Source organism: Gobius niger (assembly GCF_951799975.1).
Source record: "Gobius niger genome assembly, chromosome: 3".
NCBI lineage: Eukaryota > Metazoa > Chordata > Actinopteri > Gobiiformes > Gobiidae > Gobius > Gobius niger.
The window spans coordinates 2,344,581-2,360,340 of NC_136854.1; the positions used below are offsets into that span (position 1 = coordinate 2,344,581).

The 15,760-nt window shown below is 43.9% G+C and overlaps 3 protein-coding genes and 1 long non-coding RNA gene across 4 annotated transcripts in view; 3 read left to right on the top strand and 1 right to left on the bottom strand.

The window, feature by feature from the left end:
• The window catches only part of LOC306960565 (protein NLRC3-like), a gene marked incomplete at both ends in the record, with an annotated part of 303,489 nt that overhangs the window by 155,882 nt on the left and 131,847 nt on the right, over window positions 1-15,760 (top strand). The gene's annotated exons all lie outside the window — the stretch shown is intronic.
• Window positions 1-15,760, top strand: part of LOC306960416 (protein NLRC3-like) — a gene marked incomplete at its 3' end in the record, with an annotated part of 232,902 nt that overhangs the window by 108,627 nt on the left and 108,515 nt on the right. The window lies entirely within an intron of this gene.
• The window catches only part of LOC306960420 (uncharacterized protein), a gene marked incomplete at both ends in the record, with an annotated part of 50,893 nt that overhangs the window by 31,305 nt on the left and 3,828 nt on the right, over window positions 1-15,760 (top strand). Inside the window, 6 exons of the mRNA XM_079552851.1 lie at window positions 22-85; window positions 188-368; window positions 436-2,218; window positions 2,283-2,450; window positions 2,521-2,694; window positions 2,810-2,853. Of these exons, the coding sequence (XP_079408977.1) occupies window positions 22-85; window positions 188-368; window positions 436-2,218; window positions 2,283-2,450; window positions 2,521-2,694; window positions 2,810-2,853 (2,414 nt within the window). The remainder of the gene's footprint in view (window positions 1-21; window positions 86-187; window positions 369-435; window positions 2,219-2,282; window positions 2,451-2,520; window positions 2,695-2,809; window positions 2,854-15,760) is intronic.
• On the bottom strand, window positions 7,841-8,780 carry LOC306961409. Its single transcript, XR_013792764.1, has 3 exons — window positions 8,691-8,780; window positions 8,473-8,578; window positions 7,841-8,391 (listed from the first exon to the last, which is right to left on the bottom strand). It is a non-coding gene; the product is annotated as an uncharacterized lncRNA (long non-coding RNA).

Here is a 15,760-nt window from a genome sequence, read left to right on the forward strand (position 1 = left end):
TTTGTTGTGTCTCTGTCACAGAGTGGAGCAGGCTCCAGAGCTCAGAGCTCAGCAACATCACACTCAGCTGGACTCCATATTTAAGGTGTGTCCTTCACTCAAGTTTGGAGATGTTCAGATGAATGGACTTGTTTCACACATATCTGACACTGACTGCATTTGTGTTGTTTCTAATGTGTCTGTGCAGCTTCTGGAGGAGGACATCTTCACTTTTGTCCAGAAGGAGCTGAAGAAGATCCACAAGGTTCTGAGCACAGATTACCCAGAATGCTTAGAGCCTGATGAGGATGGAGAGGCTTTTCTGAAGATCACTGTGAACTTCCTGAGGAGGAGGCAGCAGAAGGAGCTGGCTGAGCGTCTGTGGAGCAGTAGGTCCATTTCACTCAGTCATTTGATCTTCTCTGAGACTCAGGCTCTGTCTGTGTCTTCATTCAGGGAGTCGTACTGGAGTTCTTCAGCGTAAACTGAAGCGTGACCTGCAGCAGAAGTGTCAGTGTGTGTTTGAGGGCGTGGCTAAACAAGGAAGCCCTGCCCTCCTGCAGCAGATCTACACAGAGCTCTACATCACAGAGGGAGGGGCCTCAGAGGTCAACCAGGAACATGAGGTCAGACACATGGAAGCAGCCTCCAGGAAAGCAGGCGGAGCAGAGACAGCCATCACATGTGAAGACATGTTTAAAGGCCCCGCGGACACAGAGGCGCCCGTCAGAACAGTGCTGACAAAGGGAGTGGCTGGCATCGGGAAAACACTGCTCACTCAGAAGTTCAGTCTGGACTGGGCTGAAGGCAAAGCCCACCAGGACGTCCAGCTGCTGTTCCCCTTCACTTTCAGAGCACTCAATGTGCTGAAGGACAGGAGCTTCAGCCTGGTGCAGCTGCTCCATCACTTCTTTAGAGCAACAGAAGAAGTGAGCAGCTTTGAAGAGCTGCAGCTGCTCTTCATCTTTGACGGTCTGGACGAGTGCAGACTTCCTCTGGACTTCACCCAAACCAAGGCCCTGACGGAGCCCACAGAGAGCGCCTCAGTGGAGGAGCTGCTGGTGAACCTCATCAGGGGGAGCCTGCTTCCCTCCACTCGCCTCTGGATAACCACACGCCCCGCGGCGGCCAATCAGATCCCTGCATGGTGCGTCTCCATGGTGACAGAGGTGCGAGGGTTCAGCGACCCACAGAAGGAGCTGTACTTCAGGAACAGGTTCAGAGACGAGGCCCACACGATCATCTCCCACATCAAGACGTCCCGAAGCCTCCACATCATGTGCTTCATGCCAGTCTTCTGCTGGATCCTCTCCACAGTCCTGGAGCATGTGCTGAAGACCAGAGAGAGAGCAGAGCTGCCCAAGACCCTGACTCAGATGTACATCCACTTCCTGGTGGTTCAGGCCAAAGTCAAGAACATCAAGTATGAAGGAGGATCTGAGACAGACCCACAATGGAGTCCAGAGACCAGGGAGATGGTGCAGTCTCTGGGAAAACTGGCCTTTGAGCAGCTGCAGAAAGGAAACCTGATCTTCTACGAGAGTGACCTGAGCGAGTGTGGGCTGGACGCTGCAGCCGCCTCAGTGTACTCCGGAGTCTTCACACAGGTCTTTAGAGAGGAGCCAGGCCTGTACCAGGACAAGGTCTACTGCTTCATCCATCTGAGTGTGCAGGAGTTTCTGGCTGCTCTTCACGTCCATCAGACCTTCATCGACACTGGAGTCAACCTGCTCTCCACAAAAACACAGAAGTCCAGTCTGCTCAGAGTCAAACGTAAACTGAAACATCTGCACCAGACGGCTGTGGACCAGGCCTTACAGAGTCCAAACGGACACCTGGACTTGTTCCTGCGCTTCCTTCTGGGTCTTTCACTGCCGACCAATCAGAGCCTTCTCCAAGGTCTGCTGACACAGACAGGAAGTAGCTCCCAGACCAATCAGAAAACAGTTGAGTACATCAAGAAGAAGCTGAGTGAGGAAGTGTCTGCAGAGAGAAGCATCAACCTGCTCCATTGTCTGAATGAACTGAATGATGGTTCTCTGGTGGAGCAGGTCCAACAGTACCTGAGCTCAGGACGTCTGTCTGAAGGTGGACTGTCTCCTGCTCAGTGGTCGGCTCTGGCCTTCATCTTACTGTCATCAGAAGAAGCTCTGGAGCAGTTTGAGCTGAAGAAATACTGTGCTTCAGAGGAGGCTCTGCTGAGGCTGCTGCCAGTGGTCAAAGCCTCCAAAAAAGCTCTGTGAGTGAGGTCTATGTAAGTATGAACCTTCTAAACTTCTCCTAAAACAGTGTGTTCTCTCCAGACTGAGCAGCTGTAACCTGTCAGAGAGCAGCTGTGAAGCTCTGTCCTCAGTCCTCAGCTCCTCTAGTCTGACAGTCCTGGACCTCAGTAAGAACGACCTGAAGGACTCAGGGCTGAAGATGTTGTCTGTTGGACTGAAGAGTCCTCACTGTAAACTGGAGCAGCTCAGGTCAGAGGGTTTACTCTTCATCTCTGTGAGTTTGTCATTTCTATGACTCTGTTTAACCCTGTGTGTTCAGACTGTCAGGGTGTCTGATCTCAGAGGAAGGCTGTGCTGCTCTGGCCTCAGCTCTGAGGTCCAACCCCTCCCATCTGACAGACCTGGATCTCAGCTACAACCATCCAGGAGACACAGGAGTAAAGCTCCTGACTGCTCTACAGGAGGAGCCCCACTGCTCACTCTCCACTCTCAGGTGAGGACAGTTATTACACAGTTATTACAGTTATTACACAGTTATTACACAGTTATTACACAGTTATTACAGTCGACACAAACAAACTGTGGATCTGAGTCTGTGTCTGTTTCAGACTGAGTCCTGCTGGAGAACGATGGATGAACCCGATCTGCAGATGTAAGTCTGACTCTTAATATACTTCTAAAATGTTGGTTGTTCTGAGAAGATTTGCTGTTGTACATGTTTCTCTCGTGTCGACAGCTGCGATATTGACGTCAGAAGAGTTTGAGCTGTTTTCACTCAAACCTTTAGAACTGAGACCTTCATTATTATTCTGGAGAAGGTTCATTTAACCGTGTTCATCCTGTGTTCATTTTCAACATTTAAAAAAAAAAAAATGTTTTCATTTCCTGACACTTTGTGTTGCAGCTTGAGACGTGGATTTCTGCAGAAAATGTTCTTTTAAGCCACATTTTCAGAATCTAATGTTTGTTTGACTCTCATGTCTTTTATTTGGTAGATCTGCATTTCCCTGTCGACCCCTAGTGTACAAAAATGTACACGCCTAAAAACAGCCATAACATCTGCATTTTCAATATTTTCTTCCACTTTTTGCATAAATCACATGAACTACTTTAAACTTTTCCAAAACTACCAAACATGTAATAATGTTCTGGATTTTAGCTTAAAATCACAGTTTCAAAACATAAAGCTGAAAGAAATTGTTGCACAAAAAGACAAAAGTTGGATTATATTCATAATAATAAATTGTAGAGCTGAGGCTTTGTAGCCTGGCGCGAGCCAGACTGCTCCTTCATGTTAAGAGATACATGGGATTACAGTCTGAAATTGTGTGATTTGAATCTCGCTGACTCCGGCAAAACGAGACAAAGCCAATCAAAGCGCGGGAGGCGGGAGTTAACCGTACGTCATCTGCTGCGCCAGGATTTCCCATAAACACCTGCGCTCCTCCCGCAACCAAAACGGTGAAGATGGCGGCGGCCGCGATACAGCGATCTTTTACCAGTGCCCTTTCTTCTGTTTTAAATGAGCTGGACCTGACCTTAAAGCCACAACAAGAAGCTGCTCTGAGGGCTTTCTTTTAAAAAACGACGTCTTTGCCACTCTCCCGACAGGATTTGGAAAAAGTCTGATTTATCAGCTTGCTCCACTCGTAACTAAGAAAATGGAAATCTACGCGAATCCGGTCATGGTGGTTGTTTCTCCACTCGTGGCTTTGATGGAAAAACAGGTAAAGGAAATTCAAGGTTCACCTTACATACAAATGGTACAAATGACCTGATGTAATGCTATTACCTAGGCTAAAAATGTTAACATGCTAACGCAAATGCTTTTATTACCAGGGGCCACACTGAAAAGGGCATGCGTGCTTTCAGAGAGAGTTTCTCAAGGCTGGGTGAACTGCGATCCTTGATCAAAGCTGGTGAGATTTTAAATTATTAAATGGCTACACTCTAAATATAAACTACAAAGTAATCCAGCATGATTACACTGATTATGGCTGCAATACTATGTTGTGGAGTGATTAATACTATAGTTTCACAGTACAAACTGGAGGAATATTATGAAATATGTAATATTGTAATACTTAGGCTAAGTTACTTGTATGTACTATGTTAATATCTAAGTAACAATGACATCATTTAGCCTATTCATGGTAAATATTTTTCATATTCAGGAAAACATGTAGGACTATAAGACAGGACTGATTGTGCTCCCACCCCCCTACCTAGTTATTGATGAATGATTTTCGTAATTTTTGCTAAGATATTCATATTTTTAATGCAGTAGAATTACAAATGCTTATTTTTTCTTTCTCAGGTACACCTATATTGGCATTGACAGCTTCTGCAGACCTTGAATCAAGAACAAGGGTGAAACGGCAGCTACTTCTGGAAAAAACGCAATGGTTCTGACAGAAAGCCCGAACAGATGGAACATCAGACTCGGAGTCGGACGTATTTCTGGACCTTACCTGGACTGTCTGGACTGGATTGTAGAGAGGATTAAGGGCAAAGGACTTTCAATGTCTCACATAATAATTTACTGTCTTACATTAAAAGCTGTTTCGGGAGTCTTCAGCTACTTAAAAGTTGAGTTGGGTGAGGATTCTTGGGTTGACAGGGATCCAGAACACAAGCTTGAGAACGCAATTATTGGCAAATATCATAGCAAAACACTTCCACCGAATAAAAGTCATGTGATATCCTCTTTTAGCGGAGAAGGCAATTGTAGAGTTGTTGTGGCCACAACTGCTCTTGGTATGGGCTTAAATGTTCCTACTGTATCCCATGTAGTATTGTACGGTTTACTGTATTAAACAACATACAAATGTGGGTCATACAGTGAAATAGCTGCTAAACTTAGGCCAGAGTACATGCTTTCGAAAAGCTTTATACAGTCATTTTGATAAAGATCCCTCTTCTGTTCTTCCTGAACATTTGTGCTGTACTTATTGTCACTTAAAATGTGTCTGTCATCCTGACGGGTGCAAGGAGCCTTTACCTTTGTATGAGCAACCCCAAAGCAAAGCACCTGTAGTCACTAAAAGTAGAGAGGTGACCGATGATGACAGAGTGCTGTTAAGAGATTTGTTGGAGCAATACCAAGACAATTTGCTTCATGAAGTAACACACCTCTGTACTAGTAAAACTGCTTGTACTGGTTTTGGTGTAGAACTCATTGAGGCCGTTATTGAGCACAGTCCCAGAATATTTGATGTGTCTTACATTACGTCACACCTTCCAGTCTTTGCATACAAACATGCTGAAGGTATTCTTAGAATAGTCCAAGAAGTGTTTGAAGATATTGAAAACTGTCCAAGTCCAACACATTCTGACACTGAACCCTTTTCAATTCCTGATATAAACTATAGCGGGTACTTTGATCAAGAAGAGAGTCAGGGAACTGCATCATGTAGCAGTTCAGAGTTAGGAGTAACTCCATTTCAATGCTCAGACTGATGTTCATTTGCTTTCATTTTGGAATTACTGTGTGAATAAAGATGTTCTCGTTCTATATCATGTCTTTTCATTTTTCTGTTCTAAAAGTTCATAAACAATTGCATTTCTCGAGCTAAAATATTAGTATAACACTTTAATTATCAAAATGCTCTTTATTTTTTTAAAGATTCACAATGAGATTAAAGCAAAGAGTAGATAATAGAAATATTTGTAGCATAATAAAAAATCTAAATTCACAAAATGCAGTGTAATTTAAAACAATGACAACTACGTAATTATCCTCACATGAAAAAATGTGCTACATTTTAAATAACTTAAAAGTGCAAAAATGAAAAAAAAAAAAAAAAATAGCATAAAAAACTATACGAACAGATCTAAAATTGAAATAGTAATGTTCAAAAGAAACCGTTTCAAATGGGAACATTTCTCCACTCTTTCAGTTTGTCCCTCATCCACTGGTACAGGTTGTCATACTTTAATTTTCCCAGCAAGTTATTTTGGAATGAAGGGAATGATCTAAATTCCCTCTGTGGTTGGCACTTGAAGAGTTTGGCTTCCATGAAAATGTCAACAAGGCTCATAATGTCATTTAGTTCTGACTGTGAGCGGTGCTGGCCACTGGGTGTTGTTACCTGAAGTTCCCCATCTGTGTTGTCCATGAATTCCTTCAGGACACCAATTGACCGGCTCACTCTGTCTGCTGAGTTCTCATTTAAGTTTGGACCAGGCCCCTTCAAAAATGACTTCAAGTAGTTATTTAGATGCTCCAGGTGAAGGTCTAGAGCAGGGGTCGGCAACCTTTAACACCGAAAGAGCCATTTGATCCGGTTTCCACGGAAAAGAAAACACTGGGAGCCGCAAATACTTTTTGACATCTAATGCTGGGTTTACAAATAACGACGACAAGTCACGAATGCCACGAATCCACATTCGTGGCCGAGGATCATGAATGTTTGTGATTCGGGGTAGAGGTTTCACGCGCCGCCGCGAACTGTTGCGACCTGTTACTGCGTGTTACGATTAATGGCACGAATTATTACGCACGGTCACGAATATGCGTCCCGCGCTGCTGCGAGCTGTTGCGTTCTGCTGCGAGTTATTGGGAATTGTCGCGTTCTGTCAAAAATCTGTCAAGAATTGGCCGAATGTGGACAAGATTGCCTGCCGCGCACACCGGGTTGGAGGCGGAGCAGAGACGTCTCGCTCCGCCGTGCGCCCCTGACTCCTTGGGCTCTCGCCAAATCGGGTTAAATAAAAAGCAAATACACCAGCTCAGGCCTGTCAATATACTGGAGAATAGCAATAGTTTTTCAGTCTATGGGACAGTCACACCAGTTCAACCCCGCTCCTGTCAACGTGTAACACGGGCAAACGCATCAACAAACGCACGCGCTTCATGTCAGATAAGTCGGTGCAACAGCCGCACAATTTGGGCTGACTTTACTTCACAGAAAAGCATAAAAACACTACACTCACTGTGCACTCGATCTTCTGGGGATCCATAGAACTTGCTGCTCTTAAACCTCTTTATCCATGATTCTCACTCGTCTGGTCAGTCCTCAGCTCCAGTTGAAAAAACTTTATAATCCACAAACACAGGCCTGTCTTCACCTGCCCCGCGCCCATCGCCACTTGTTTTACGTGTCTAAGGTTGTAAATAAGCCTTAACTTTTCCGTGGTGTAGCTGCTGTAACCACGCGCTGTTGTTTTGGTTCGAGGCAGCGTGGAAGATGCATTCAAGGACCGCGGGAAAGGCGCTTCTTACTGTCCCTTTTTTCCCCACAAACGCGGGGAAAATCGTGACAAATATATAACAGTGGGGTTCTCCAGCGGGGGGGCAATAGGGGTGGCAGGGACTGGCTCCCAAACATCAGGAGGAACGACCGCAGGAGGAGGAAAAGGCGGCGTTTTGGCAGGTATACCGGCTTTCACGAGTATGACGTTTATTTTGAGCGACGAAAAACAATAAAATATATTTATTCTAACATGTCAAGATCACAATAATCTTCCAATTTAGAACTAAAATATTAAAGAACTAACACAAATAAAACACACTTCAATTAAATATTTAGGTTTTTTTTTTATTTTATTTTTATTTTCCCAAGCCACTCAGAGCCGCAGTGTAAGGATGAAAGAGCCGCATGCGGCTCCGGAGCCGCGGGTTGCCGACCCCTGGTCTAGAGGTATGTTGTTGCTTTTTCCTCCTCTGCCATTCCAAAAGCGGTTCCAAGTAACGCTGTGAGCCATTCGGGGGGACAGTGTGCAATTGACCTGCAGCGTCATTAGAAAAGTGCTGTAAGCATACTGGCTGTGGCCATATGCTTTATAGTACAGTAGTGCAACTTTGTACAGGCGAAGCAGACGTTCACCATCTCCTTCTTTGACTGCATCCAGCATGTTGAGTAACAAAAAGCCAAATCCAAGTCTTGCCTCGGAGTGCTCCATCGTATGATCTTTGTCAGATAAAGTGGAGGTGATGAGGGGACATGACTGTGCAGATGGCACTATATTGTGCATTGTCCTCTCATGGGTTTGCCTTGCATTCTCATGAATGAGGCTTTTTCCACAATCCTCTTTGCTACATGGAAAGCGCTTTTTTTGTGTGCCTTCAGCGGTGACCATAACATCTTTCAAAACAAACATGTTTCTCCAGCCTTTGCATGTAACCAGTCTCTCTTGTCCTCCTCCGTTCCTCTCAGCACTTCCTCAGGAATGAAGTGTGTTGGAGTGTCTATCGACAAAAAAGAGAAAAAAGGACATTTCAAATTTTTATGTTACATTTTTCAAGTAACATGACATGTTTCTTACCTACCTTTCACATCTTTGAGGCTAAATGTCTCCATCGCTGCAGCCAGGAAGAGAGCCGTGGTATCTTTCTTCAAAAAGCTTTTGTATTCATTGTATGCTGCATTGGGGCCCTGTCTAGCATTTGTGCTCCTATAATGAAAAAAAATAGACCATAAATAAATCATATTGGATAGATCAAGAGATAGATAGCGAGACTACTTATAAAAGGTAATAAAATGTAACCTTAGCACATTCATGTTGGCAAATAGTGTGCCATGATCTTTAGATGACTCCTTTTTGAAGAATATCTTGTGGTGGATCTATAATGCAACCGAAATGCCGACCGCCCTGCCCCCTTTTGTCTCCCTCAATCTAAATTTACGGTATTGCTACTGCCTTTATGTTTGTTTGTTTTTAAAGTTTTTTCCCTAGGGTCTTAGTTTTAGGATTTTTGGAATGTGCTAATGTGCCCTCTCAGTATCTGACAATGTCAGGAAAAAAAAACTTTCTTGACATTACTGAGAACCCTGCTCTTAATTTATACATTATACAGAGAAAAATGTGAACACCGGGTTCCAAATTATTATGCAAATGATATTTTTCTCTGATTTCCTCAACTGTCAACTCAAATGAAAGTCTTTAACTGGCCGAGAATCATTTAAATGTGGTTGAAAAAATCTCCCAGTGAAAACAGTATTTATTTCAAAAATAAATACAGCAAAAAAAACTCAATCCACTGTTCCAAATGATTATGCAACTCATCGTTTCAATACATTTTAAAGCTTGTAATTAACTGAAAATGGTCATTTGTTGAATTTGCAGGATTAGGAGGTCATATTTACTGAAATCAAAAGCTATTTCAATCAAAAACATCTCAATAGGTCAAGTTATGTTTTACCATAGGAGCCCTTGTGTAATAGCAGCTTCAAAATTCTTAAATCCATTAAACTTGTGAGTGTTTGGACAGTTTCTGCTTGGATTTCTTTGCAGGATGTCAGAATAACCTCCCAGAGCAGCTGTTTGGATGAAAACTGCCTCCCACCCTGAAATCATGAGGTGCGAAAAACAACTGGGCGAAAAGTACAGAACAAGTTTTTTTCACAAAGAACAACCATAGGCATGGGGTTTATATCCTATTATGCAAATTAGGTATGTACAGGGCGTATCTTAAAATTCCAAGTAAAAGCTGCTATTTTGGTGGGGTTAGTTGAGACAGACCGTCTGGCTGAACAGCTATGTATAGATGGAAAAACACATTCCTTGTCCTATAGGTTTACCAGTAATTTCCACTATCGTAAGCATAATACACGTTGGGCACTCTTAACTCAACACGCTGGCATGCTTATTCATTTATGATATAATTGAACATAGTAATATTAAAATTATGATTTCACACCCTGATAGAAGTTTTCTTGTTGAGGCTCCAAAGGTTCTCAATAGGGTTGAGGTCGGGGGAGGAGGGGGTCCACATCATGAGTTTCTCTCCTTTTCTGCCCATAGCAGCCAGTGATGCAGAGGTATTCTTTACAGCAGGACATGGTGCGTTGTCATGATGAAGAGGATCTTGTTCGGGAAAACACGGCTCTTCTTTTTGTAGCATAGAAGAAAGTGGTCAGTCAGAAAGGTCATTTTCACACCTTCAGGGATCCTAAACGGACTGACCAGCTCTCTTCCCATGATTCTGGCCCAAAACATGACTCCGCCCCCTCCTTACCGATGTCACAGCCTTGTTGGGACATTGGGGCCATTCACCAACCATCCACTACTCTATTGAGTTGACCATCCAGGGTCACACGGCCTCATCAGTGAAAAATGAGTCCTCATGTATTTCTGAGCCACTGCAGCCGTTTCTGCTTCAAGGTTTATGCACAACTGCAGCCTCTGGAGGGTCCGACACCTTCATGTTCGGGAGACTCCAGAGGCACCAGCAGCTTCAAATACCTGTCTGCTGCTTTGTAGCAGCTGTTCTCTTAATCTGATGTGTTTGTCTGGCAGAAACCGTCCTCATTGTGCCTTTATCTGCACAAACCCGAGTGTGTCTGAATCATCCACAAATCTCTTATCAGTTAGATGATTACGCTTCCTCTTTCATGAAATATTGAAGGTTCATACCTAGACCAAGGCATTCTATTTCACGCTTTTCATCAGCAGAGAGATCCTTTTTCTTTCCCATATTGCTTGAAAATGATGATCTGCTTAATAATGTGGAACATCCTTTTTCAGTAGTTTTTCCCTTAACTGGGCTTAACCTGAAAACTAATCATCCCAGGTCTCTGAGATTAATGTCAGTGATTCAAAGGGCCTGAGACACAATACCATCCACGAGTTTCATTGAAACTTTTTTTTTTACCTTTATGACACAGACATACAATTTGCATAATAATTTGGAGCGTGGTGTATGCATTTGTATCACGCTATATCTGCAAACTGAAGCATATTTTTAAATTTAACTTAGGGTTGAAAATACTTTTAGTTAATCCAAGTACTTTGGATAACCTTTGGTTCCTCACTTCTCTAGATCTTCTTCACCAGGTTTTCCTCGGAGGAGATAGAAAAAGCACATGTTGCTGAATTATGGAGTTTAACATTTTTCCATCAGAATAAAATGGGACATTCTGGTTATCGCTACGGCAACACCGTGAAAAATATGACATAGGTGTGATAGACTTTTCTGATCGGTGCGACCAAAATCCGTGTACCCTTCGATCATTAGTTATTCCGTTTCAAAATAAAATCAGAAAAACATTTCCATTTGTTTTTTGTTTTTTTCCCTTTCTAAACTTGAATTAAAAAAATAAATCCTGTATACGTCAATGTCAATGTGTTTGTTTTGGCTCTAGTTGTTTTAAATTCCCCCCAAAATTATGACGTTACTATTATTTTGTTTTATTATTGTTTGCGACACTGGAAGTGAAGAGAGACCTCAGCTCAGAGCCGCTCCTACACTTGTTTGGAAAGTTTTATGAGATTTTGATGGCTTCCCTCCAGCCTTATGCATATACTTTTTAAAAATGGGGCAACACATGCAGGGATCAGTGATGCTTTATATTACCACGGAGGGAATGGTTGCTCAGAAATATCCGTGAGGAGATTCTGCTCGGAAAACAACCTTAAAAAGCTGGGCAGACACTGTGCGTCTCTGTCGTGCAGTGTACAGGGGGCTACGAGCCACGAATAGCTGCTCACGACTAACGTACGAGTGAAAATTGCACGGTTGCAAGGTTTTCAAACATGTTTGATATTTTTTGCAAGTCGTGCGGTCCTGGCCCTGTGGCAGCGACACTGAAGCCGGCGGAAAGCAGCGCGAACACGGGGAAATGCAGCTGCAGGCGCCGGGAGGAGAGGACACACGCGTATTTTATATATTTTTATTCCTCTTCGTCACTTTAGTTGAGCATGATTACTTTGCAAAACAAAAGTCACTGCTGAAGTGGGGGACGGAGAGAGGAGTGGCAGAGGGACAGTTTGTGAATGCACGACGGGAAAGGGTTTTAGAGCACGGCTCTGGGGAAACAGAGAGAGAGAGCTCCCGAACACTCCCAGCGCCAGCTCTCCCGGGCCATGGGAGAGAAAAAGGCGTGTGGAGTCCGTGAGTGAGGCGGGTGCAGGAGCCCCGACACTCGCATCTTCCACCTGTTCGCTCAGCTCCGCTCTTGGCCGCCTCCGAAGCCACACCTAATGAAATAATAAACAACGGTTACAGAGGCGATCGCGTTGAAGCTCGACCTCTTTTGCTTAAGTTTGTTTTTGTTTCCCTCTTGTGCGAGGGAGAGAGAGGCAGAGAAAAAGTTACTCATCATTTCCAGTAGCAAATCAAACCGAAGCAGTAGTGAAGATAATAATGGAAGTTGTTTTAGCAGTGTTTGTTTCAACTGCATAGCAAAGAAATTGGTCAATATTTTATTTAGAATTTTTTGCCTTTCCAATTTAATTTATAAAATGGAAATACAATAAAACAACCACATAATTAGTTTTTCTGATTTTATTTTGAAACGGAATAACTAATGATCGAAGGGTACACGGATTGACCGAATATAATTTTTTGCCAAATTATTTAAATTTTCGTAAAACTAAAATTTGTACTCACCATATAATTCCTATAGGGGGCGCTTTCGCGCCAAATTTGAATTTTGAGAGTGAGAATGAGAGTGTTTAGGACGGTGACATAAAACACCTGACAAAAAAATGATTAAAATCGGGCTTCATGTGTACGAATGGGAGCCATTTATTGTTTGCGAAAATTGCAAAATACTTTGTCCAGTTTGCGGCTTTGCCGCATAAAAACCGTAAAACTTCGAAAAATAATTTGGATAACTTTTAAAGTTCTACTTCTCAAGATTATTTTCCAGCCAAAATGAGCTCGTTCCGATAAACGGTCTAGGAGGAGATATATTTTGTACGAATTGAAAAATAGAGGCGTATTCCCGTTTCGCGGGCTGTTATCTATAATGGCTTACATCCAATATGGCCGACGGCGTTGCCATAAAAATATTTTTTGCTCAACTTGTCATGATGCACGTCTGTACCGATTTTTAGGATTCTACGACAAACTTAATTTTTGCCCGCGTCCTATCTCGCAATGTTAAAAACATTATTTGGAAATAAAAAATTTGGAAATAGTCAAAAGTTTCGTCGGATCGTGTTTGAATTTTGGGCCACAATCTGGGACTTTTCGTCGATGTTCACTGGGTGAAAATCGCAACGGCGCGAAAGAAAGAAATAATTTTCCCACACGAGAACAGTGTTTTTTCTGTGCGCTCCGCGCACTTTGGGTGTCCAATTACAAAGTTTGTTTTCTGATACATGTGCATGTGCACGGAACGTGCACGACGAGAGGAGTGCGTTAGTGCATGTTTGATAGGAGGCGAGCGCTTCACGCTCGTTTTGTGCGCTCCGCGCACTTTGGGGGACTGCACAGAGCGAAGCGGAGCATTGCTCAGAACATTGCTCAGAACATCTTGTAGTTCTGAGCAATGCAGCTGGCTGCAAGGCAGGTCTGTAAAGTGACCACAGCAACACCATCACCTGTTCAAAAACATTAACATCAATAAACATGTACTATCTAAATATGCATTTCAGATTGCATGATATGTGCGCTGCTATCTTACTTGTCAGGGTAAGGTCTTCCATGCTCTTGGAGATGTCAGGTTCCAAGTGCCTTTCAGCTGTATCATTGAGGAACAGCTCATTGCCTACTTTTAATGTTTGGAGGGACTCTCCACAAAGCTTGGCAATCTACTTCTGCTTTCCTAATGCATTGCTGTAGTTCGCCGTGATGGCCATTTTTGAAAGCCTATTAAAGGCAGCCTTTTTAGTCCCACCATGTTGCAAGATGCTGTTAATGTAATAGGCAATGGCTGACAAATGAGGCACTCTTCCTCTCAGTGCTATGGAGAGTCAAAGTGCAGGGATATTGTTTTTGCTAATAGTTTGAAAAATGCTCAAGAGGAAAGGAGAGTGACGCTCAAAGTCCAAAAGTAAATGTGCAAATGAAAATGCCTTCAGGTCCTCAGGTGAGCTCTTCCAGAGCATGAATCCATGGTTAGGATTACATAGGTCTATGCATTCTTGTTCCAGTATGCCAATTATTTGGGGTTTTAATTCAGCCATGAGCTCTTTGTGGTCAGCCACAGTATTTACTGATTTACTGGGGAATGTTGTGATCACCTGAGAAGAAAACAGGACATGAACTTAGTGGCGCACATCACTGTAGTGTTTGGGCAAAATGTCAAGTAGGCTTGCTGTTGGTCTTTTGATATGGCATATTATTGCCAGAAGTGGGTAGTGCTCAGTAACATCTACTCCAGTATATACACTGCTCACAAAAACTTAGGGCACACTCAAAAAACATCATGTAACTCCAAGTCATTCAAATTTCTGGGATATCAGACTGTCCAGTTAGGAAGCCACGCTTATTGTGAATCAATTTCACTTGGTGTTGTGGAAGGTGAAAATGAGAGGCAATTAGCAAGATCGCTCCAAAAGATAAATGGTTTTGCAGGTGGTGACCACAGACCATTTCCCTGTCTTCATCCTTTGCACCGTATTTTTGGAACACTTTTGCATTTGTCCAGTGTTCTCACCACTAGAGGTATCATGAGGAGCATCTACAACCCACAGAAGTCGCTCAGGGAGTGATGCTCATCCAAAATGGCACGTCCATTCGTGCTGTGGCAAGAAGGTTTGCTGTGTCTCCCAGCGCAGTGTCCAGAGCATGGAGGAGATACCAGGAGACAGGCCAGTACACCAGGAGACCTGGGGGGGGAGATCGAGGTCAACAACCCAGCAGCAGGACCGCTATCTGCTCATTTGTGCACGGAGAAACAGGAGAAGCACTGCCCGAGCCCAACAAAATGACCTCCAGAGGGCCACAAATGTGCATGTTGGTCCTCAATCGGTCAGAAACCGACTCCATGAGGGGGGTATGAGGGTGGTATGAGGGGGGTATGAGGGCGTTGGGCCGGTGCTTACTGCCCAACACCGTGCAGCCCGATTGGCATTTGCCCGAGAACACAGCGATTGGCATATTGGCCAATGGTGCCCTGTGCTCTTCACGGATGAGAGCAGGTTCACCCTGAGCGCATGTGACAGACGTGACAGAGTCTGGAGACGCCCTGGAGAACGTTCTGCTGCTGCAACATCATCCAGCATGACCGGTTTGGTGGTGGGTCAGTGATGGTCTGGGGAGGTATTTCATTGGAGGGCCGCACAGCCCTCCATGTGCGAGCCAGAGGTTCCCTGACTGGCATTGGGGACCGGGATGAGATCCTCAGACCTATTGTAAGACCATATGCTGGTGCTGTGGGCCCTGGGTTCCTTCTGATGCCTGATAATGGCAAGGCAAGGCAAGGCAAGTTTATTTGTAGAGCACAATTCATACACAAGGCAATTCAAAGTGCTTCACAGGTAATGATAATGATAAGATAATGCCAGGCCACATGTGGCACGAGTGTGTCAGCAGTTCCTGCATGATGAAGGTATTGATGTTATGGACTGGCCTGCCCGTTCCCCAGACTTAAATCCAATAGAGCACATCTGGGACATCATGTCTCGGTCCATCCATCAACGCCACGTCGCACCACAGACTGTCCAGGAGCTGACTGATGCTCTAATCCAGGTCTGGGAGGAGATCCCTCAGGAGGACATCCGTGGTCTCATCAGGAGCATGCCCAGGCGTTGTAGGGAGTGCATTCAGGCACGTGGAGGCCACACACACGACTGAGGATGATACAGACTCGTTTGGAGGAATTTCTACAGAATTTGGATCAACCAGTGACCTGATTTGTCACTTTGATTTTGACTATCATTTTGGA